This window comes from Neofelis nebulosa, chromosome 8 (assembly GCF_028018385.1).
Source record: "Neofelis nebulosa isolate mNeoNeb1 chromosome 8, mNeoNeb1.pri, whole genome shotgun sequence".
NCBI lineage: Eukaryota > Metazoa > Chordata > Mammalia > Carnivora > Felidae > Neofelis > Neofelis nebulosa.
Window position 1 is genome coordinate 45,371,206 of NC_080789.1, and position 26,240 is coordinate 45,397,445.

At 36.6% G+C, this 26,240-nt stretch overlaps 1 protein-coding gene across 1 annotated transcript in view; it reads right to left on the minus strand.

The window, feature by feature from the left end:
• Positions 1–26,240, minus strand: part of TRHDE (thyrotropin releasing hormone degrading enzyme) — a 395,717-nt gene that overhangs the window by 145,875 nt on the left and 223,602 nt on the right. The window contains exon 6 of the mRNA XM_058742021.1: positions 23,253–23,390. Within this exon, the coding sequence (XP_058598004.1) occupies positions 23,253–23,390 (138 nt within the window). The remainder of the gene's footprint in view (positions 1–23,252; positions 23,391–26,240) is intronic.

A 26,240-nucleotide genomic window follows, 5' to 3' on the forward strand; every position in this document is an offset into this window, starting at 1 on the left:
ATCCTGTCTTGAGGTTTAAGTGTACCAAGGTCATTTTTATTTGAGCTGCAATGCCATGCAAGTGTTACTTGTGGTCGCAAATTTTCCGGGGAAAGTTTGGAACAGAAAATTTCTCTTCAGTCCCCCAAGGAAGGAGATGAGTTTATTTCTAGTTCATCTGTGTGCTAAGGGTACAGATCTTTAAGGTCCTGGCTTTGTGGGAGGCCTCCCATTAAACCTCTCACCTTAGGCTTTGTCTTCTTTTCCTATCTTTGTGAAACCTTGAAAAGCATGCTCAAATTCTCCTGGTTGGAAAAATGCTCTCAAGACAAAAGCCAATTTCAGTATTTTTTTAATCTCTGCTTTTTAAAGGTAAAAATATGTTGTATGAAATCACAGTCAAGCCTTCTAATACTGATATAAAGACAACTCAAAAAAGCTGTAAGACATTCTATTTTTAAAAAGCAGAAAGACCAAAAACTTGATTCAGTGCTACCAGCAAATATGCAATAGCATGAATGATAAAGGATGTAGAAAACATGTGTCTCTAGACAATTTTCTCAGTAGGTCATCAAATGGCCCTTAGCCTCCACTAAAAGAATCCATAAAAATATCTGTGAAAGTGTTCCCAAAGAAGTATATTCATTATTTCAAAGGAAATAGCATATTTACCTTCAGAAAATCTACATGAGCCAAATAGAAAGGGTTTTTTATTTGTTTGTTTGTTTGTCTGTTGTTTGAGTGGTATTGTATCAACCCTGCATAGTAACAAAATTTGGTCTGTTTGAAACAAAAAGTCTGACTGAGAGTCATATAAGACTGATGAATACAGAGGTAAACTGTTTAATACTTGGAAGGTACATTTTTTTAATAATAAGGTTAATCTCTGAATTCACATGTAAAAGGAATCATAATGAAAAGGGTACCTAAAGGTAATTAGGGTTATTGGGGAATTACTCTTTTGAATTTTGCATGCAACATTGGTAACTATATAGGGCTATTAAAGATTTTATATTACATAAATATACCATGTGTGATTGATTAAAAATGGGTGGTGGTTATGTTGAGCAAAAAGGTGTGAATCCATGAGATGCTAAAACAAAATCCATCCATGGTTATTCTTCAGGAAAATTCGATTCAGTTCAACCTGTTCCAACATATTCCATTGTCATAAGTACACAAGCAAAAATTACACTGTGAATGTTTTTGTTCTCTGTTTTCCACATTCTTTTTGTAGAAAGGAAATTTTTGTCCTGTTCTCCTTTTCCCTCTTCTGTACTTCTCATTTGTCAAAATGTCAACCTTTAATTCCAGTTGCCTTGCTTGTTTAGCCTTTAAATCTTAATTTATTCCTAACTTTACTTGTCCTTTTTCTAACCACCATAGAATCCTGTTATTCCAGAAAATCTATTCAAAACATTGCAATCCCCAATGTGCTAGGGGAATATGCATTGGCTGATTCCCAATTCTTTTTAGTTTTTGTCTTCAATTGCTATTTCTCCCTCAATATCTTGTATAAAACAGTTTGAGATTCACAGGCTGAATTGATCTTGTTCTGTTAACAGAAGCCCCATTTCTTTTTGAGATGCATTATAGCCGCCTCCTAGCCTAACGGAATTAAAATCACATACAGTCACAGGGTGAGCAACTGATAGGAATGGACTACTTACTCTTTCTATACTACCATTTATACTAATTAGAATGGTACTTTTCATTCTTATTTTGGGATATTGATGAAGTCTGGCATGAACAAACCATTGCAAAAGTCATTATAATTAGTCTTTTGCATAAGCAAAACATTAAGAACAAGTAGAGCCATGAAAGTACTTCAGAAAGCTACAGAAACACGATCTTGCTATAGACAAGTTCTGTAAGCCAAGACTTCACAGCTCTGACTCTCATACTGTGTGATGACCACTCTGGCTTTCACAAAAAGAGCAAAAAAATAATAAAGCCGAAAACAAACTGTACTAGCATTTCAGCAAAAGACAGAAACTGTGTGCAACAGAAGCATTCAAAAGTAGCATACTACACCATTAGTTAATATCAAAACAATGAGCCACAGAGAGGCAGGAGAGAAAGAGAATGCCCATCCAATAAAATTAATCCATTCCTTACAGTACGGAGTAATCTGCTACTTATTTCCACAAATACATATTGTTTTTTCTTTCAGTTTCATCAAGCAAATCTGAGTCATAAGTGGAACACCTAATGGGGAAGAAGTACAAGTGACTCAAAAGCAAAAGAGCAAGCTGCTTTAAGTATTAAGAGTTGAGAAAGAAAAAAGAGAGAGAGAGAGAAAGAAACCATTCAGTTGGTGATGACTCAAACACGTGCAGAAGAAAACTTGCCTCCATCAGCAAAATGCACAAATTAGTAATTTACCAGTAAGTGGTAAAGGCATTTATCAGAAAAATATCAATAAAATCATCTCCTCTTACCATGTACATTTTCTTTACAAGGGCAAAAAGGTGTTTCCTCTACATGGTGTCTTGAAATTACCCCTGGCCTAAAAAAAAATGGTAACACAAGGCCAAAGGCAAAGACAAGACTCATGGTAATAAAAGAAAGGAGTTGCTAAAGGATGTCCATCACGGACATTCTCTCCAAGATTTTTTTACAGATATCAACAGATGATTCAGAGATGGATGGGAATTATCTCTAAATTTTCCCATTTACCTCAGAAGCAAGTAGTTTGTTTCTCTTACCATTCACACTTCTACAGTTATAATCAAGAACTTGAGTGATACATAAATATGGGTATACAAAATACACTTCTAGTAAATTATAAATTTTATATTATATTATTTGACTAGGATATACTATGAAATCAAGATCCAGGGGGAATTTTTTGGGTGCTCTTCTTCAATTTAGTTTGCTAATTTGGGAGCAGATTTTTAATTTTATTTTTAAATAATATCAAAGAATGAAGATCTTATAATCCTTGGTAGTTCACACTGAAATGTTTCATTCTTTTTTATGTCAGGAAGTTCTTTCGTAAATGGAACTGAAATTTATTCCTGTAATTTAAGGCTATTTATCTTACTCTGACCTTGATGTTGACAGAAAAGTAGTGAGTAGCCTTCCTATAATGACCATTCATATATTAGAGCCAATAATTAAGTCACCTCTTAGCTCTCTGTCCTCCAGGGTGAACATATGTAAGTTCTTTAGCTTTTTCTGATAGGATTTATCTCCAATTGTTTCTAAAGCAATCTCCCTCTCTCTCTCTCTCCCTCAATCCCTCGCTCTGTCTCCCTCTTCTCTGCTTAATTTTTCTCAGTCTCCTAAACTTTCATATTTTCTCTGTGAGATGATCATGATCAGTGATTATTACTCCTGGATTGCATACCCTTATTTTTATTTGCACGCCAGTACATTACTTACTTAAAAATATAGCACCTTTTCATTCAGGTAAAATTCCTTCCTTTAGTATGTGTAACCCAAATCATACTTCCTACTGAAACAGTGACATAATAGGTGATTAGTTAAAGAAAGTATTCTGGTAGAGTGAAGGGAACATGAGTTAAAAATAAGACGGAAAGCCCAGGTCTGACACCAAAGAGCCTGAGAAGACCATTAAACTCCCTAGGCCTCTGTTTCTTCTTATGAAAATTGAAGATTATTATGCCCACCTTACAGGAATGGTAAAGTAAATAGATGATTAAATGGATGTCCAGTAGCAAACTAGACCCTCAAAGGACAGCTAATACTATTATTCCTACTAATAGTATATTGCCATTATGTCCCTGACCAAAAGCCTGAGGTCCAATTGTTTGAACAGGAATGACCACAAGTGCTATAGTTAATCAATATCTATAATACACCAGATGTGTATCTCTTGTGTAACTGTATATACATACTATGCAGTAAAATATGCACAAATGTGTCATAGAGGACAAAATAGTAATCAGTTGCACTCATTTGATGGTGTATATGTTGCAGTCTGTGAGTGGAGGGGTGCCTGGCTGGCTCAATTGGTTAAGCGTCCAACTTCGGCTCAGGTCATAATCTCACGGTTCGTGGGTTCGAGCCCCACATCAGGCTCTGTGCTGACAGCTCGGAGACTGGAGCCTGCTTCTGATTCAGTGTCTCCCTCTCTCTCTGCCCCTTCCCTGCTCATGTTCTATGTCTCAAAAATAAATAAAACATTAAAACATTTTTATCAGTTAAGCAGTCTGTGAATGGAGAAAGCAAAGGCTATGAAGAAGGACCTGTTTAGAAGAGTAAGAGCTGGAAAAACTTGCAGAGCAGGAGGCTGACTGTGCCTGAGGCAGGAGAACACAGAAACAGCAAAAGAAGAGCTGAGCTGACAGGAAAGGGGTCCCATGAGGTCTAGGGCTCAGGGGTCAGGCCACATGTGACATAACCCATTAGGAAACAGAATGATTGGGTAACACAATCTTCCTTCCCCCGCTGAAATTCACATGGAATACATCTGAAACTCGTTAATCCTACTTCAAGTGCCAACTCTTTTTCCTAATTCCTATAAACAGATGGGATCTTTCCCTCTGAAACACCATAACATTTTGCTTATATTGCTTTCCTGACATTTACTTTAATTCAATTCAACAAATACTTAGTGCCTACTCTATGCAGGCAGTATAACGGATACTGGAAAACAATGAAAAGCGCAGACATAGAACCGTCCTTTTATGAAGCTCACATTCAACGGTGGGAAGCAGGAAGCCAGATAATATAGCAAACATAATATTGAGAAAATTCTATAATATGTTAGAAGGTGATCACTACCCAAACAGCCCAAAACAGTAAGTGGATCAGAATAAGAGAAAGGAATGAAGGAAAAAAAATGAGGGTGTCACTTACCACTTGAAACAAGTGGCCTCTCCAACAAAGTGACATTTAAGTAAAGGCCTGAAGGAGACAAGTTAGAACCATGATGACAGCTGAAAGAACATCATCCTCTACCGAGGGAACAGCCAGCGCAAACACCCTAGTGTGGGAGGGGGGTTAGTTGGATTTAGGGAAAACAAGAGTTGGTGGAACAGGAATAGTGTGAGTGAAGGGACAGTAGTAATAGATGAAGTTGGGGGATACAAGAAAGAATAAATATTGGAAATACTCTGACAGCAGAGACAAGATTTCCTGACAAATAGGATGAGAAAAAAAGAGGATTGAAGATGACCTGAGAACTGGAAGTTGCCATCCACTGAGATGGATCATATCATAACCTGCCTTCAAATATGTTTATTTGTAAAAAGTTTTATAGGTCTGACTTTAAATCCTTGGCTTGTTCACTTGCTAGATGTCTGGCCCTATGGAAATCACTTCCTTTCTTAAGTTTCAGTTTCATCAGTAAAATGGGTTGAAAATGCCTAAATCCAAGTGTTCTGTTAGGAATAAAGATGATAACACATGCAAAGCATTTCACACAATGCCTCATAGATAGTCAGTGCTCATTAAATGATAGATATGCTTTACTGTTACTCTTAGTATAACTGCTGTCTTAATTTCAGAGGTCTTATGTCTACTACTGGGTTATATTCTTGAAGGAAGAGGCTATCTTTTTTTTTATTTCTTCTACAGAAATGACCCATTCTGTTTGTAGAGCTGGAATGTGCTCTCTTGGTGTCCTAATCGTGACCTGGTTGACATACTGCTATGAGTGGGAAACCTGTTATCAGAAAAGACAATAGATGCAAATGGCTGGTTGGCTTTTTGTATTCACTTCTAAAAATTACAGAAATTGTATACATTTTCCTCTTTAGCCATACAGGAGATTTTCATAAAATACATCAGCCTTGGTATAATAATTGTTCAAAAGTGTTCTTGTTTGTAAAGGATTCTCTTTAAATTTGCTTAAGTCATTTGGAAATCTCTTCCTCTCTCCCAAGCTTGTAGCAATTCATTTCAATGTGGCATCATATGTAAATTTAATGAGCATTCGCACACTTTCATCATCCAGGTTATTGGGTCATTGATTCTTATTTCCCTTTGTGCTTTTAGAGCAAAGAGACTATCTCAATCCATCTTTCCCAGTCTTTCTATCTATGGACAGTATTTTCCTGTTTCCATTGTATGTTAGGATAAAAGCATCTTCTTTTTCAATTACACTTAAAATGGAAAATTGTTATTTCACTGGAATGTAATTTTTTAACAGACTAGCTATCACTTTTTTTCTTCCCATCCTAAAAATATGCATGTAATTTTAAGAGTTTTTCTTTTAATCCTGGCCTTGAGACTATCCATATTGAACATCATTCAGTATTTATTCAAAATCACTCAGTTCTTAAATTCAAATCTACACAAATTAGTATTGGGTCTGTTGGTTCCTAACCTTTATTTCTGTAGAATCTTCTCTACCCCTATAATACACCACTACATCAAAAAGTTATTTAAAGTATAATGAAATTGCTATGAAGGAAGAATAACAAAAAACAGAAGTGGGAATAATTTCAATAATTATTAAGGAAATAATTACAAGACATGATAAACCAATGAAGCACTGATGCAATGAGAGGTTGATTGTTGGCAGAGGTTAATGCTGTTTGGTAACAGGGATCTTCACGGAGGAACACAGAAAAGTAGCAGCAAAACTCTATTAAGTATTACATACTACCACACAAAAAATAAATTCTATATATTACAACTCTAGTCACTACAATCTTTTTTAAAATGTCTCAATCTGGGGGGAGTTCCGGAAGATGGCGGCGTAGGAGGACGCTGGGCTCACCGCGCGTCCTGCTGATCACTTAGATTCCACCTATACCTGCCTAAATAACCCAGAAAACCGCCAGAGGATTAGCAGAACGGAGTCTCCGGAGCCAAGCGCAGACGAGAGGCCCACGGAAGAGGGTAGGAAGGGCGGCGAGGCGGTGCGCGCTCCACGGACTGGCGGGAGGGAGCCGGGGCGGAGGGGCGGCTCGCCGGCCAAGCAGAGCCCCCGAGTCGGGCTGGCAAAAGCGGAGGGGCCGGACGGACTGTGTTCCGACAGCAAGCGCGACTTAGCGTCTGGGAGGTCATAAGTTAACAGCTCTGCTCAGAAAGCGGGAAGGCTGGAGGACAAAGGGAGGGAGAGCTGCTGAGCCCCCGGCCGGCAGAGCTCAGCTTGGCGGGGAACAAAGGCGCTCGCCAGCACCATCTCCCCCGCCCATCCCCCAGCCAAAATCCCAAAGAGAACCAGTTCCTGCCAGGGAACTTGCTCGCTCCGCGCAAACACCCAACTCTGTGCTTCTGCGGAGCCAAACCTCCGGCAGTGGATCTGACTCCCTCCCGCTGCCACAGGGCGCCTCCTGAAGTGGATCACCTAAGGAGAAGCGAGCTAAGCCTGCCCCTCCCGCCCCCGTGCACCTTGCCTAACCACCCCAGCTAATACGCCAGCTCCCCAGCACCACAAGCCTGGCAGTGTGCAAGTAGACCAGACGGGCCACACCACCCCACAGTGAATCCCGCCCCTAGGAGAGGGGAAGAGAAGGCACACACCAGTCTGACTGTGGCCCCAGCGGTGGGCTGGGGGCAGATATCAGGTCGGACTGCGGCCCCGCCCACCAACTCCAGTTATACACCACAGCACGGGGGAAGTGCCCTGCAGGTCCTCACCACTCCAGGGACTATCCAAAATGACCAAACGGAAGAATTCCCCTCAGAAGAATCTCCAGGAAATAACAACAGCTAATGAACTGATCAAAAAGGACTTAAATAATATAACAGAAAGTGAATTTAGAATAATAGTCATAAAATTAATCGCTGGGCTTGAAAACAGTATACAGGACAGCAGAGAATCTCTTGCTACAGAGATCAAGGGACTAAGGCACAGTCACGAGGAGCTGAAAAACGCTTTAAACGAAATGCAAAACAAAATGGAAACCACGACGGCTCGGATTGAAGAGGCAGAGGAGAGAATAGGTGAACTAGAAGATAAAGTTATGGAGAAAGAGGAAGCTGAAAGAAAGAGAGATAAAAAAATCCAGGAGTATGAGGGGAAAATTAGAGAACTAAGTGATACACTAAAAAGAAATAATATACGCATAATTGGTATCCCAGAGGAGGAAGAGAGAGGGAAAGGTGCTGAAGGGGTACTTGAAGAAATTATAGCTGAGAACTTCCCTGAACTGGGGAAGGAAAAAGGCATTGAAATCCAAGAGGCACAGAGAACTCCCTTCAGACGTAACTTGAATCGATCTTCTGCACGACATATCATAGTGAAACTGGCAAAATACAAGGATAAAGAGAAAATTCTGAAAGCAGCAAGGGATAAACGTGCCCTCACATATAAAGGGAGACCTATAAGACTCGTGACTGATCTCTCCTTTGAAACTTGGCAGGCCAGAAAGGCTTGGCACGATATCTTCAGTGTGCTAAACAGAAAAAATATGCAGCCGAGAATCCTTTATCCAGCAAGTCTGTCATTTAGAATAGAAGGAGAGATAAAGGTCTTCCCAAACAAACAAAAACTGAAGGAATTTGTCACCACGAAACCAGCCCTACAAGAGATCCTAAGGGGGATCCTGTGAGACAAAGTACCAGAGACATCACTACAAGCATAAAACATACAGACATCACAATGACTCTAAACCCGTATCTTTCTATAATAACACTGAATGTAAATGGATTAAATGCACCAACCAAAAGACATAGGGTATCAGAATGGATAAAAAAACAAGACCCATCTATTTGCTGTCTACAAGAGACTCATTTGAGATCTGAGGACACCTTTAGATTGAGAGTGAGGGGATGGAGAACTATTTATCATGCTACTGGAAGCCAAAAGAAAGCTGGAGTAGCCATACTTATATCAGACAAACTAGACTTTAAATTAAAGGCTGTAACAAGAGATGAAGAAGGGCATTATATAATAATTACAGGGTCTATCCATCAGGAAGAGCTAACAATTATAAATGTCTATGCGCCAAATACCGGAGCCCCCAGATATATAAAACAGTTACTCATAAACATAAGCAACCTTATTGATAAGAATGTGGTCATTGCAGGGGACTTTAACACCCCACTTACAGAAATGGATAGATCATCTAGACACACAGTCAATAAAGAAACAAGGGCCCTGAATGATACATTGGATCAGATGGACTTGACAGATATATTTAGAACTCTGCATCCCAAAGCAACAGAATATACTTTCTTCTCGAGTGCACATGGAACATTCTCCAAGATAGATCATATACTGGGTCACAAAACAGCCCTTCATAAGTTTACAAGAACTGAAATTATACCATGCATACTTTCAGACCACAATGCTATGAAGCTTGAAATCAACCACAGGAAAAAGTCTGGAAAACCTCCAAAAGCATGGAGGTTAAAGAACACCCTACTAACGAATGAGTGGGTCAACCAGGCAATTAGAGAAGAAATTAAAAAATATATGGAAACAAACGAAAATGAAAATACAACAATCCAAACGCTTTGGGATGCAGCGAAGGCAGTCCTGAGAGGAAAATACATTGCAATCCAGGCCTATCTCAAGAAACAAGAAAAATCCCAAATACAAAATCTAACAGCACACCTAAAGGAAATAGAAGCAGAACAGCAAAGGCAGCCTAAACCCAGCAGAAGAAGAGAAATCATAAAGATCAGAGCAGAAATAAACAATATAGAATCTAAAAAAACTGTAGAGCAGATCAACGAAACCAAGAGTTGGTTTTTTGAAAAAATAAACAAAATTGACAAACCTCTAGCCAGGCTTCTCAAAAAGAAAAGGGAGATGACCCAAATAGATAAAATCATGAATGAAAATGGAAATATTACAACCAATCCCTCAGAGATACAAACAATTATCAGGGAATACTATGAAAAATTATATGCCAACAAATTGGACAACCTTGAAGAAATGGACAAATTCCTAAACACCCACACTCTTCCAAAACTCAATCAGGAGGAAATAGAAAGCTTGAACAGACCCATAACCAGCGAAGAAATTGAATCGGTTATCAAAAATCTCCCAACAAATAAGAGTCCAGGACCAGATGGCTTCCCAGGGGAGTTCTACCAGACATTTAAAGCAGAGATAATACCTATCCTTCTCAAGCTATTCCAAGAAATAGAAAGGGAAGGAAAACTTCCAGACTCATTCTATGAAGCCAGTATTACTTTGATTCCTAAACCAGACAGAGACCCAGTAAAAAAAGAGAACTACAGGCCAATATCCCTGATGAATATGGATGCAAAAATTCTCAATAAGATACTAGCAAATCGAATTCAACAGCATATAAAAAGGATTATTCACCATGATCAAGTGGGATTCATTCCTGGGATGCAGGGCTGGTTCAACATTCGCAAATCGATCAACGTGATACATCACATTAACAAAAAAAAAGAGAAGAACCATATGATCCTGTCAATCGATGCAGAAAAGGCCTTTGACAAAATCCAGCACCCTTTCTTAATAAAAACCCTTGAGAAAGTCGGGATAGAAGGAACATACTTAAAGATCATAAAAGCCATTTATGAAAAGCCCACAGCTAACATCATCCTCAATGGGGAAAAACTGAGAGCTTTTTCCCTGAGATCAGGAACACGACAGGGATGCCCACTCTCACCGCTGTTGTTTAATATAGTGCTGGAAGTTCTAGCATCAGCAATCAGACAACAAAAAGAAATCAAAGGCATCCAAATTGGCAAAGATGAAGTCAAGCTTTCGCTTTTTGCAGATGACATGATATTATACATGGAAAATCCGATAGACTCCACCAAAAGTCTGCTAGAACTGATACATGAATTCAGCAAAGTTGCAGGATACAAAATCAATGTACAGAAATCAGTTGCATTCTTATACACTAACAATGAAGCCACAGAAAGACAAATAAAGAAACTAATCCCATTCACAATTGCACCAAGAAGCATAAAATACCTAGGAATAAATCTAACCAAAGATGTAAAAGATCTGTATGCTGAAAACTATAGAAAGCTTATGCAGGTAATTGAAGAAGATATAAAGAAATGGAAAGACATTCCCTGCTCATGGATTGGAAGAATAAATATTGTCAAAATGTCAATACTACCCAAAGCTATCTACACATTCAATGCAATCCCAATCAAAATTGCACCAGCATTCTTCTTGAAACTAGAACAAGCCATCCTAAAATTCATATGGAACCACAAAAGGCCCCGAATAGCCAAAGTAATTTTGAAGAAGAAGACCAAAGCAGGAGGCATCACAATCCCAGACTTTAGCCTCTACTACAAAGCTGTCATCATCAAGACAGCATGGTATTGGCATAAAAACAGACACATAGACCAATGGAATCGAATAGAAACCCCAGAACTAGACCCACAAACGTATGGCCAACTCATTTTTGACAAAGCAGGAAAGAACATCCAATGGAAAAAAGACAGTCTCTTTAACAAATGGTGCTGGGAGAACTGGACAGCAACATGCAGAAGGTTGAAACTAGACCACTTTCTCACACCATTCACAAAAATAAACTCAAAATGGATAAAGGACCTGAATGTGAGACAGGAAACCATCAAAACCTTAGAGGAGAAAGCAGGAAAAGACCTCTCTGACCTCAGCCGTAGCAATCTCTTACTCGGCACATCCCCAAAGGCAAGGGAATTAAAAGCAAAAGTGAATTACTGGGACCTTATGAAGATAAAAAGCTTCTGCACAGCAAAGGAAACAACCAACAAAACTAAAAGGCAACCAACGGAATGGGAAAAGATATTTGCAAATGACACATCGGACAAAGGGCTAGTATCCAAAATCTATAAAGAGCTCATCAAACTCCACACCCAAAAAACAAATAACCCAGTGAAGAAATGGGCAGAAAACATGAATAGACACTTCTCTAAAGAAGACATCCGGATGGCCAACAGGCACATGAAAAGATGTTCAACGTCGCTCCTCATCAGGGAAATACAAATCAAAACCACACTCAGATACCACCTCACGCCAGTCAGAGTGGCCAAAATGAACAAATCAGGAGACTATAGATGCTGGAGAGGATGTGGAGAAATGGGAACCCTCTTGCACTGTTGGTGGGAATGCAAATTGGTGCAGCCGCTCTGGAAAGCAGTGTGGAGGTTCCTCAGAAAATTAAAAATAGACCTACCCTATGACCCAGCAATAGCACTGCTAGGAATTTATCCAAGGGATACAGGAGTACTGATGCATAGGGGCACTTGTACCCCAATGTTTATAGCAGCACTCTCAACAATAGCCAAATTATGGAAAGAGCCTAAATGTCCATCAACTGATGAATGGATAAAGAAATTGTGGTTTATATACACAATGGAATATTACGTGGCAATGAGAAAAAATGAAATATGGCCTTTTGTAGCAACATGGATGGAACTGGAGAGTGTGATGCTAAGTGAAATAAGCCATACAGAGAAAGACAGATACCATATGGTTTCACTCTTATGTGGATCCTGAGAAACGTAACAGAAACCCATGGGGGAGGGGAAGGGAAAAAAAAAAAAAAAAAAGAGGTTAGAGTGGGAGAGAGCCAAAGCATAAGAGACTGTTAAAAACTGAGAACAAACTGAGGGTTGATGGGGGGTGGGAGGGAGGGCAGGGTGGGTGATGGGTATTGAGGAGGGCACCTTTTGGGATGAGCACTGGGTGTTGTATGGAAACCAATTTGACAGTAAATTTCATATATTAAAAAAAAAAATAAATTAATTAAAAATAAAAAAAAAATAAAAAAAAAAAAAAATAAAATGTCTCAATCTATCATATTGCTTTTAATATTATTTTAATCTCTTCCACACCTACAGGAATATTCTTTATAAAGTACAATTTTAATTATGTTATTCCTCTGCTTGATATTCTTCATTGGTTTCTCTTGACCTGCTGGATAAAGTTCAAACTTTTTAGTATCACATAAGAGGTCCTCCAAGTTCTTACCTGCTCATCTCCTCAGCCTGCCTATTACCCTAAACCCTCACTATTCTATAACCGTATTGAACCTGATGTTCCACTCAATCAAGGAACATCAGGGTGCTCCTTTCCTAAACCTCCTCTACAGAATGGTCCTTGTTTGCTTTTTTGTCACTCCCCTCCCCTTTCCCCCTGCAACTATATATTGTATATATGTCTATCATAACACCTAAGACTCTGAGGTTGGCATCCATTACTTTTTCCTACATATCCTTTTTTTTTAATGTGGTCTATCTCTCCTGCCAAAGGATGAGCTCATGACCCATGCTAGCTAGTTAGAATATTCATAGGAATTGTTCTTCCCTTGGACATAGGGATTGGTCAGTGGTGATCTATTACCTAATCAGAAAAAAATTATAACCCTTTGTGGAAATAGAGATCCTGTTGTGATGAAATAAGTTTGCTCTTTCTCTGGGCTTCTTAGGATCACAAAGTTGAGGACCCTATCAGCCTAGATTTCTTTGGGGTCACCCCTCTAGAATAATTCAGAAATTAAGTCAGATACAGGTGAAGAGCCAAGAAGCTGATGACATTGTTAAAATACGTGGAGCCAACCATTCTTAAAGCTATGACTACATCTCATACTTGACAGATTTTTAGTCATTGAGTTCCTTTTTATCCCTAAATATGGTTTAAGTTAATTGTCCACATTTAAAATGGATATATTGCTATTAATACTCATATGTTATTGCACTGGCTTATTTATATCCTGTCTCTCCTTTATGTCTTATTGATCATATCCCTAGTACTCAGCACACAGTGCCTGGAGCATAAGCAGAAGCTTACCAAATTACTTTGGAATGAATGTTCTAGCCAAACTTGTTGATAAAAATATGGTAGTGGTTAAGAACAATGGGTCTGGAACTTGAGTTCCTGGGAAACATATCCTTAGATCGCCCACAAGTCAATGTCCTCATCTTTAAAATGAGAATGATGAAAATAACACCCCCCCCATAAGAAAATTATGAGAATTCGATGAGTTAATAGATATAAAGACTTTGGCACAGTGCCTGGCCCCAAGTAAGCATGCAACAAATACTAGCAGCTAATCTTATTTATAGCTTGTAAAATTATCTCTGTTACCTGTCATACATCCCCGAATGACATGATTTACCTATTCCATCTATAAAGTTAAATAGGTTATTTCATGTTATCCATCTACAAACTTACCTGATAGGAAGAACCTGAGAAAAGCCAAATCAGAGAACTAGTCTAAGACATGAAGTGTACATCAAGGCCTGATACAGAGATTCTCAAAATGAAGTCGCTGAGATTTCTACCAAATTCTTTTATTTTAATTTTTTTAATGTTTACTTATTTTTGAGACAGAGAGAGACAGAGCATGAATGGGGGAGGGTCAGAGAGAGGGAGACACAGAATCTGAAACAGGCTCCAGGCTCTGAGCTGTCAGCACAGAGCCCGACGCGGGGCTCGAACTCACGGACCGCGAGATCATGACCTGAGCTGAAGTCGGATGCTTAACCGACTGAGCCACCCAGGTGCCCCGATTTCTACCAAATTCTAATCTTTATTTTTCCACATTTACACTTGAAGATTATTTTTCAGATGTGCCACTATTTTTCACTACATTTTTAGAGTTTGATTTTAGCATAATGTGGGTGAATCCAAACAATAAGGGCCCATCAAGAAAGCAAGATGAACAAGTAGACAGAAAATCAATATGGATAGAACAGATTTGAACAACTCTATCAACCAACTTTACCTAACATTTATAAAATATTCCAGTCAACGACAGTGGAATACACATTCTTTTGAAGTGCATATGGTACATTTACCAACAGACACCGAATCCTGGGCCATAAAACAAGCCTTGATAACTAAGAAAATTCAAGTCATACAGAATATGTTTTACTGATCACAGTAGAATTAAATAAGAAATAAAGAACAGAAACTATTTCTGGAAAATCTTCAAATACATGTAAACTAAATAACACACTTTAAATAACCCATGGGGCAACTAACAAATCAAATAGGAAATTAGAAAGTATCTTAAAGTGAATGAAAATGAAACCTCCATGTATCAAAATCTGAGACATCCATTAGCTAGAGAAAATTTATGGGATAAACATCTGAATTAGAATAGAAAAAAAAGGCCTTCAATTAATGACCTAAACTTGCACCTAAAGAAACCAGAAAAAAGAGGAGTGCCTGGGTGGCTCAGTCAGTCAAACGTCTGACTTCAGCTCAGGTCATGATCTCACGGTTTGTGGGTTCAAGCCCATGTTGGGCTCTGCACTGAAAGTTCAGAGCCAGGAGCCTCTTTCAGATTTTGTGTCTCCCTCTCTCTCGGCCCTTCCCATGCTCGTGCTGTCTCCCTCTCTCTCTCAAAAATAAATAAACATTTTTTAAAAAGGAAGAAAGAAGAAAATAGTAATAATTAGGAAATCTATAACATAGAAAGTAAGAGTAAGAATCAATTAAACCAAAAGCTGAACTTTTGAAAATAAAATGTATAAACTTCTAGCTATACTAATCAAAACAGTAAGAATAAGACAAAAATTAACAATATCTGGAGTTAGAGAGGTGATATTATTAAAGATTCTCTGGTTATTAAAAGGATAATGAGAGAAAATATCATATACAACTTGATGCCAATAAATGAAACTTCTTAGATAAAATGAGCCAAATCCTTGAAAAGATACCAACTACAAAGCTTAGTCAAGAAGCATAAATAGGGGCACCTGGGTGGCTCAGTCAGTTGGGCAGCCTACTTCAGCTCAGTTGTGATCTCACAGCTGGTGAGTTCCAGCCCCATGTCAGGCTCTGTGCTCACAGCTCAGAGCCTGGATCCTGCTTCGAATTCTGTGTCTTCCTCTCTCTCTGCCCCTCCCTCACTCACGCTCTGTCTCTTTCTCAAAAATAAATAAACATTAAAAAAAGATTTTTAAAGAAGCGTAAATAACCCGAATCTGCTAATATTATCAAAATTAAGTTACTAGCTAAAAATCTTCCCATGAAGGAATTCCAGGCCCAGATTGCTGTACTGGTAAATTCTACCACATATTTAACAAACAAAACAAAACAAAACAAAACAAAACAAAACAAAAACAAAACAAAACAAAACAAAGCAAAACAAAAAGAATATAATTCTACATAAATTCTCCCAGAAAATTGAAAAGAAGGCAATAGTTTCCTTTTATGAGGCTAGCATTATAGTGATAACAAAACCAGAAAAAGATGTTACAGGGAAACAAAATTACACACTGATACCTGTCATGAACATAGATGCAAAATTTGTAAACATTTTCTTAGCAAATTGAATTCAACAATATATTTTTAAAAATACATTATGACCAAATGATATTTGTCCCAGGAATGCAATGATAGTCTAACATTAAAACTCACTCAACATAATTCATCATATTAACAAGTTAAAAAATAAAATAAGGGGTGCCTGGGTGGCTCAGTCAGTTCAGCGTCTGACTTCGGCTCAGGTCATGATCTCACAGTTTGTGAGTTCGAGCACCCCGTCAGGCTCTGTGCGGACAGCTCAGAGCCTGGAGCCTGCTTCGGACTCTGTGTCCCCCTCTCTCTCTGCCCCTCCCCCACTCAGGCTCTGTCTCTCTCTGTCTCAGAAATAAATAAACATTAAAAATAATTTTAAAAAATTAAACAATAAAATAAAATAAAAATGACCATCTTAATTGATGGGGAAAAGGCATTTGATGCAATCAGCATCAATTTTGGATTAAAACTCTCAGCAATTCAGGAATACAATGCAATTTCTTCAACCTGATAAAGAGTATTTATAAAACTTTAGAGGAAACATCATATCTAATGGTGAAAGACTGAATGCATTGCTCCTAATATCAGGAACAATACAAGGATGTCTGCTCTCATTGCTTCTATTTAACATTGCACAAGGTAAACATACAAAAATCAATTGTATTTCTATATAGAGCAAAAAAAGCAGAAATGGGAATTAAAACGAATATCAATTACAATAGCCTATAGATGTGAAATACTTAGAAATAAATCCGAAAATAGATATAAAAGTTCTATTCACTGAAAACTACACTACTGAGAAAAAACAAAGAGAACCTAAATGAATGGAAAGGTATACTGTGTTCATGGGTCACTTAGTATTGCTACGGTGTCAGTTCTCCCAAATTGCCTTATAAATGCAATGCAATCCCTGAAATTCCCAGAGAGTTTTTATAGAAATTGAAAAACTCATTCTAAAATTCACATGGAAATTCAAAGTATCAAGAATAGTCAAAAGACCTTCAAAAATGTAGAAGAAAGTTAGAGGATTAACAACCTTAATTCAAAGTTTATCATAAAACTGCGGTAATCAAGGTTGTATGGTATTGGCACCAACATAGACAAACATATTCTTGAGAGAACAAAATAAATACTCCAGAAATAGACCCATGCATCTATAGTTCATTGACTTTTAACCAATGTGAAATGGCAATTCAATGTGAAAACACTAGGGCTTTTAAGAAATATTTCTTCAAAAATTAAGTATCTCTACGCAAAAAAAGAAAAAGAAAAATATTTGATTCAAACTTCACACCAATACAAAAATAAGCTGAAAATAGGTTGTAGATCTAAATATAAACCTAAAACTATACAACTTATAGAGGAAAAAAAAGGAAAAACTTTCCTGACCTTGAGTTGGTCAAAGATCTTTAAAATATTACACTGATGGGGCGCCTGGGTGGCTTAGTTGGTAAGCGTCCAACTTCATCTCAGGTCATGATCTCACCGTTTGTGGGAGAGACCTGTGTCGGGCTCTGTGCTGACAGCTCAGAGCCTGGAGCCTGCTTAGGATTCTGTGTCTCCTTGTCTCTCTGTCCCTCCTCCACTTGCAGTCTGCCTCTCTCTCTCTCTCAAAAATAAATAAATGTGAAATTAAAAAAAATTTAAATATTACACTGATAATACCATCAATTGAAGAAAAACATGATGAAGTATACTTAATCAAAACTAAAATCTTTAGTTTTCAGAAAGATGCTATTATAAACATAAGGGTCAGGTGACAAACTGGGAAAAATAGTATTTGCATATCATATATCTTATATCTGTGTTCAAAGTATATGAAGAATCCCCAAAACTTAATAATAAGAAAACAAACAATCAAATTTAAAAAAAAATGGGAGAAGGATTTGAACTAACCTTTCACTAATGAAGGTATAGGAGGAAAAATATCAAATGAAAAACTTGTCAACATCAATAGCTGTTAGGGAAACATAATTTACAACTACAGTGGGATAACATTACAATATCTAAAATTAAAAGAATTGATTATACCATGTTTGTATTGGTGAAGATGTGGAGAAAGCAGAAGTTTGATACATGTTTCGAGGGAATATACTATGTTTCAATGGTACAACTATATTGGAAAACAGTTCAGCAGTCTTAAAACATTGAACATACCTACCATATCACATGGACATTCCACCTTTAGGTATTTACCCAAGAGAAACAAAAGTGAATATGCATACAAGACTGGCACACAAATGTTCATAGCAGCTTTATTTGTAACAGCCCCAAACTATAAACAACCCAAATATTCAAGAGAATGAAGAAATTGTACTATATCCATGTATTCTACAACATGAATATACCTCAAAATCATTATGTTGAATGAAAGAAAGCAGACCAAAAAAGAGTACATACATATTATTTCATCTATATAAAACTCTAGAAATGCAATTTAATCTGTAGTGGAAAAGTTGATCAATGGAGTAGAGAGGAGAGATGGAAAAGTGATTACAAAGAGGCACAAGAAAATATTTGATGGATATGTTCAGTAACTGGGTCGTGGTGATGCTTTCACTGTATACATATGTCAGAACATATCAAATTGTACTTTTTAACATGTACAGTTTATTGTATTTTAATTATACCTTAGTATAGTTGTTAAATTTTTTTCTTGTGAAATCTTCTTTGAAAAACAGCATATCTATCATCACTTAAAAACACACAGGAAAACAGAATTTTCAGTGGTAATAGCACTGAAAGATACATAGCATAAAGATACATAGCATAAAGATACATAGATAGGAAGACAAGCCCCTAGCTAACATCATACTAAGTAGTGAAAGGTTAAAAGCCTTTCCTCCAAGATCAGGAAAAGACAAGGATGCCCACTCTCACCATTTCTATCCAAAATAGAACTGGAAATACTAGCCATTGCCATAGCAACTAAGCAAGAACAAGAAATACAAGATATCCAAATCAGAAAAGAAAGAAGTAAAATTATTTCTCTGTGTAGATGATATCTCATATATAGAAACCCCTAAAGATTCCCCCAAAAGCTGTTGCAACTAATACATTAATTCAGTAAATTTGCAAGATCAAAATTTTACATACACAAATCACTTGTATACACTAACACTGAACTATCTAAAAGAGAAATTTAAAAAGCAATCCTATGCTATTTACAGTAGCATCAAAGGCCATAAAATACTTAGGAATACAGTTAACCAATTAGGTGAAAGACTTGTACACTGAGAACTATAAGACATTGATGAAAGAGATTGAAGACAGAAATAAATGAAAAGATATCCTGTGATCTTGGATTGGAAGAATTAATACTGTGAGAATCTTCATACTAGTCAAAGTGTTGTACAGATGCAGTGTAATCGCTATCAAAGTTCCAACGGCATTTTTCACAGAAAACAAAACAAAACAATCTTATAGACCCCAGATAGCCAAAACAATCCTGAGAGAGAACAAAGCTGGAGGACTCTCACTTTCTGATTCAAGCTATATTACACAAAGCTATAGTGATCAAAACCATATGATAATGGCAAAACAGAAACAAAAACAAAAACAGCTACATAGAACTAGTAGAGCAGAAAGAACAGAGAGTCAAGATATAAATCCAATCACATGTGGTCAACTAATTTGTGACAAGATCACTAAGAACACACAATGAGGAAATGACAGTCTCTTTAACAAATGGTCTTGGGAAAACTGGATATCCCTATGCAAAATAATCAAATTGGACCCCTATCTTATACCACTCACAAAAATCAACTAAAAATGGATCAAGGATTCCAATGTAAGACCTGAAACCATAAAACTCCTAGAAGAAATCATGAGAGAAAAATCCTTAGCATTAATTTTAGCAATGAATTCTTAGATAAGACACCAAAAGCACAGGCAACAGAAACAAAATAAACAAATGAGACTATATCAAACTAAAAGCTTTGGCACAAAAAAGGAAACAATAAGTTGAAAAGGCAACCTACAAAATGGAAGAGAATATTTGCAAAATATATAATTATAAAATATAAAAACATACACAAAACTTATAAAGAACTCATACAAAAAAAATCCCAACAGTCTAATTAAAAATGGGCGAAGGACCTGAATAAATATTTTCTCCAAAGATATTCAATTTGGCCAAATGGTCCATATCAAAAGGTGTTCAATATCACCATTTATCAGCGAAATACATATCAAAACCACAATGAGACACTAAATAACTGTTAAAATGACTACTTTCAAAAAGATACATTTCGTTGGGCATTGGGTGTCTGACTTCGGTTCAGGTCATGATCTTATGGCTTATGGGTCTGAGCTCCATGTTGGGCTCTGTGCTGACAGCTCAGAGCCTAGAGCCTGTTTCAGATTCTGTGTCTCCCTCTCTCTCTGCCCCTCCCACACTCCTACTCTGTGTGTGTGTGTGTGTGTGTGTGTGTGTGTGTGTGTATGTGTGTGTTTCAAAAAACGAATAAATATTTTAAAAATTAAAAAAAAAAAGATAAGACATAGGGGGCACCTGGCTGACTCATTTGGTGAGCCTGTGAGCAACTCTTGATCTCGGAGTTGTGAGTTCAAGCCCTATGTTGGGCATGGAGGTTACTTTAAAAAAAAAAAAGATAAGAAATAACAAACGCTAGCAAGGACAAGGAGAAAAGATAACCCTTACACAGTGGTGGTGGGAATGTAAACTGGTATAAACATGATGGAAAACAATATGGAAGTTTCTCAGGAAATTAAAAATAGAATTACCATAAGATCTAGCAATATATCTATCTCTTGGGTATACATCCAAAGGAAATGAAATCAGTATCTCAAAGAGATATCTGCATGTCCATGTTCCTTTCAGCTTTAATTCACAATAGCCAAGATACAGAAATAATATAAATGTCTTCCAATGGATAAATAGATAAAGAAAATGTTACATATTTTAAATGTGATATGTATTACATATATATATATATATATATATATATATATATATATATATATACACATGATTCAGCCATTAAAAAAAGAGAGAAATCCTGCCATTTGCAACCACATTGATAAACACGGAGGGCATTATGCTAAGTAAAAAAAGCCAGACAGAATGGTAAATGCTATAAGGTATTACTTATTTGTGAAATCTTAGGGGAAAAAAAAAGGCCAATTTCATAGAAACAGAGAATAGAATGGTGGTAGACAAGGGCTCAGGGAAGGAGGAAATGGGGTGATGTGGGTCAAAGGGTACAAATTTTCAGTTATAATAAATTCTTATGATCTAATGTATGGCATCATCTCTATAGTTAATAACATAATACCATATACTTGAAAGTTGCTGAGAGTATATCTTTGGCATTCTCACCACATACACAAACAGGCAAAAGAGTTAACCATGTGAGGTGGTAGATATGTTCATCATCTTAATCATGGTAATCATTCCATAATGTATATTTATATCAAAACCTCACACCCTGTGCTTTAAATATATACAATTACTTTTGTCAATTATTCCTCAACAAAGTTAAAAAAAAAGATACATGGCTAGAGGCAAGTCAGCCAGTACCCTTTATGATGGTGTTCTTAAACACTGTGGCACAGTCTGCTCATTTCTCACCTTTATAGGTTGGCAAGACTCTGTACCAAACTGTGGAAAGGGTAAAATAATAATCATTATATATATTTTTTCCTACTGTTTTGATTCTTAAACTTCTTAAAAACATTTCAAATTCTCAAATATATGGAATCTGGAATAGATGTTATCTATGTACAAATACATCTAAATGTATTTAACCAAGATAATATTTTCTTGATCGTTATTAATGTGGAGGTAAAATTGGCATTTACACACAGTTTTAGAGAATCGGTAGCAGGTAGAAATTAAGTCCAGACAAGTCTCCAAACTCATCTCAAGCTATCTTAATAATATTTTTCTACGTTTTCTAACTCACAGCCCATTTCCATACGCCAAGAAGAAGGGAAGAATCGTATCTTCTGCACTATATTTTAGGAATAAATACAGTTGAAGAAACTGAATGTACATCCAACAAAATATGGCCCCCAAAACCTCATATATAAAAATTAATATATATTCTAAATTTTGATATTTTACATAAATACATTAATATATATTTTAAAAACAGTTCTATACTTCTGCTTATTTTTCCAAATCATCAAAAAACCCTTGATAGCCAATGAAATGATCAGTGACTTGAAAAAACATTTTCTAACACAATTTTTATCTTTACATATTATAGCATATAATATTAACTAATAATCATTGAGCTAGTAATTTCCTGAGGGCAAAACAGAATATCCAAATTAATGTACAAATCATCTGATTTGATCATCTGATCAATCACTATATGACTTCTAGTTGTAAATAGGAATATTTCAGGAAAAATATTAACAACAGTTTTTAAAAATTTTAAACATTATTGAATCAATAAACTATGTGGAAATCCCAGTAAACGCAATTCAATCTACACCAAAGATGAACTAGATTTTAACACTATCTTAACAATTACTAAGTGGCTACTGAGTATTAAACAGAGATGTACATGCTCATGTTAAATTAGAACTAAGGGATAGAGATAAAAGGAAAAATTTTAATCCACGTTAACAATGGGAAAAAGTTCAAAGTCTATCTTATTTCTGTGTCGAGTCATAGGTCCAAAATCTTTGTCAGTCATAGTCTAGTCTTTAAAATTTCATTTATCATGATTATTATCCAAGAAAGATGTTTAATTCCCTAAATTTCCTTAAATAATGTTTATAAAATGCTTATGTCACTGCCTACACCGATTTCCATCAGCCAACCCAAAATAAGCAACTATTTAAGGAGCACTGATGACAAATAATTTGTCACTATATAGGTCAGCTCTCTTGTTAGTAATAATAAAAACTGACATTTACACAACACCATTTGTACAGAAATTTCATATTGAGTCTCCAAACATTTATTCATTAATACTTCCAACATTTCTATGCACTATTTGGCAAACATTCATCTCCATTTCACTGATTTATAAAGCAAAACCCTAACTCATAAAATGACATGAACCTAGTTACTCCATTTTCTACCTCAGTCCATTTCTATCTGCCAGGAAGAAGAGAAGAATAAATCTAGCATGAAATAGTTTGGCTACCTCGGGAGATATCCAATTCGTGGCATTTGGGTCTCATCTATTCCCACCTTTTTATAGGCGATCCAGTCAAACACCCTGTCAATATCTGTTGCCTGTAGCACTTCCTGTGATACTGGATGGGAACTGGCCAAGCCGTCAAGCAGCATCACTTCATGCAGAACATCCGTCAGAAACCTCTGTTTTTCCTGCAATACAGTAGATGTGGCAATATCATAGGTGATTCATGGTTATGACACAATGTGTGTGACAACATGAACAGAACGTGTGTTACTTAACAGACGATGCTCATCAGCCTACATGGTAAGACTGAACTTCAAAGAGAACCCAGTGAATAAAATGCCTCTTCAATTACTCTAAAATGAGAGTGGTTGATTTGAGCACAACATGAAACAAAATCAATGGGCTACAATGGGCCCTAAATAGATTAAAAAACAATGGACTGTTCCTTAACAGGGGTTAAAGCAAATTCAGACAGTGGACACATAAATGAAATAGACTAAGCTTGTTTATGTGTTCTACAGGATGAAGACTGCAGTTTCAGTCCCAAATAACCTTTTTAGTGAAGTTCAATATAAGAATAATAACTAAATCTCAGGGTTCCAGTGCTATTTTGCTATTTACACCGTTTATTTGTAGAACCATCTGAGCAACACACACTCTCTCTCTCTCATCCTCCCACTTTTCCTTCCCCAAACCTCCCCTCCCATGTAATTTTCGCTCTAACACACTCACCTACACACACACACACACACACACACACCACCACCACCACCACCACCACATTTATTCTGTGAAAGAATTTCAGGAAACCACAACACATAACAAAAGGCATATTGACATAAACTATATTCGTAGACATAAATGTGAATTCAGGATAATGAACATAAAGTGGAGATCAATAGGTATTAACAACCCATTACTATAAAGTGGTGAATACAAAGAAAATCATAAGATTTCTATTCGGTGTGATGTTGAGGCCTTTGTATCTGCTCTGATAAAAGCTGATTTGTTATATTAGAAATAAACTGTAAAGGAAAAGCACTTCTCTGTTGCTTTTGTTTTAAGAAGCTTGCTTTAGAGAAACAGCTTGGGTTTTGTTAACAAAAATGCTGGCAGCTATTAGTTCTCCTGGCCTCCTGCCTTCACTGAGGGAGGAGGGAAAAAAAAAGAAATTGGAAGCGATAACAAGGCTAAATAGCCCCCAGATAGTTGGGACCTGAGGAGTATCATTACAGATATTAAAGACTGCAACACTTAAATTGCTATAGCTAATTCTGAACTCACTCCTGGAGCCTCCTACTTTGAGCCGGCAGATGAACCGCATGTTATTTCTGAGTGAGTTGTAATGTCAAGCTGAGATTACACCAATCTTGGATTTAAAAAAAAAATAGAAATGGAGAATAAATATGATTAAAAAAAGGAATAGTTAACTAGGCATATATGTGTGTGCTCTTTAAATCTGCTTCTAAAGAAGCATCTTAGTTCATCATCATTTGTTCAATGATTTAGTATGTTTAATCAATAATTTAATTAATTCTCCAGCCAACTACATACTATAAGGTTTATTTCTAATAGCTTATTTTTATAGTCTGTGGACCATAGATCTAATTTCGTCAGCCCTTTTTTGGTCTGAGATTTTCTCGTCAATGGTCTATACTCCATCAAACTGAATTGGGACTGAACTGCTCCCAGAAGTCTGCTTCAGCCCCCAAGAGCCAATGGTGAGAAGTTCAAACTTACAATGAATTGACAATATGACATAAACTGATACTGTATTTCTTCTCAAATTAAGTTCCTAATTCAAGACAAAATTAAGGAGAGTGAAGTTGGGGTTTATGATTTACAATTTTAATGGGGTTCCTAGGTAGCTCAGTCAGTTAGGCGTCCCACTTCACTCAGGTCATGATCTCGCAGTGAGTGTGAGCCCCGCGATGGGCTCTGTGCTGACAGCTCAGAGCCTGGAGCCTGCTTCGGATTCTGTGTCCCCCTCTCTCTCTGCCCCTCCCTTGTTGACACTCTCTCTCTCTCTCTCAATAAATTTTTAAAAATTTTAATATAAAATTTTAAAATAAAATGATTGGTAGTTTATTTTAGGACCACTATAAAATAAAGATAAGATCTCAAGACAGAAGGCCTAGATTGAGAGAGTAAGAGAAAATCATGTATTTCCAAAATAAAAATGTTAATGTTACTTTTAAGCAGGTATGCAATCTTGTTACTCTTACTCAATTTAAAAACACACATTAAAACTATTTGATATTGGAATTAACGGGTGGGATCATGGAATATATCACTATACCTCAACTTCACTGATGAACACTTTTATTTATAAGAAATACCAGTTGAAGATATGATTTCCATTCTGAAGAAAAAATATTCAACTCTTTAAATAGTGGTTGCCCACTCCATTATGGAATTCAAACATCTGATCGAAACCATAGCGTAAAATGAACTTAAAATAGTGTTTTATCTGAATCCTAATTTATACTATTTAGCACCAATAAACATATGTTGATCAATATGAAAATTCAATACACATATCTTCTTTGGCTGGCAATATGATTTTAAATGATATAAAGCAATTAATTACAAATAGTTACAAATTAATTACAAATAATGATATAAAGCAAGTAATTAGTAAAGTGAAACCTAAGGTAAATTTCTAAAATGAAACTCTCTTATTTAAGGAAATGCAAGTTATATGTAATATGTTGCTTCACGCTTCTGGAGGAAAACAAAAACAAACCTTTGCCTCCTCAGTAGAATTTCAAGAAACAGTGTTTAAATTTAACAATGTTGAATCGTTAGCAAAAGGTTCATTTTCTACATTGTTGGAGAGAATGATATTGTATAACTGAGGGAAAAAAAGACATTAAAGGAGATTAAAAGGGAGGAGAAAAAAATAAAAAAGAAAAGCTTGGCAGACGAACACTCACCAAACTTGGAAGAGAGAACACCTTAAACTGAGGAAGAGAAAAGAAAACTCTAGCCAGAGGCAAATTCAATTTAACAAAACTACAAAGAGTTTCCAGGAG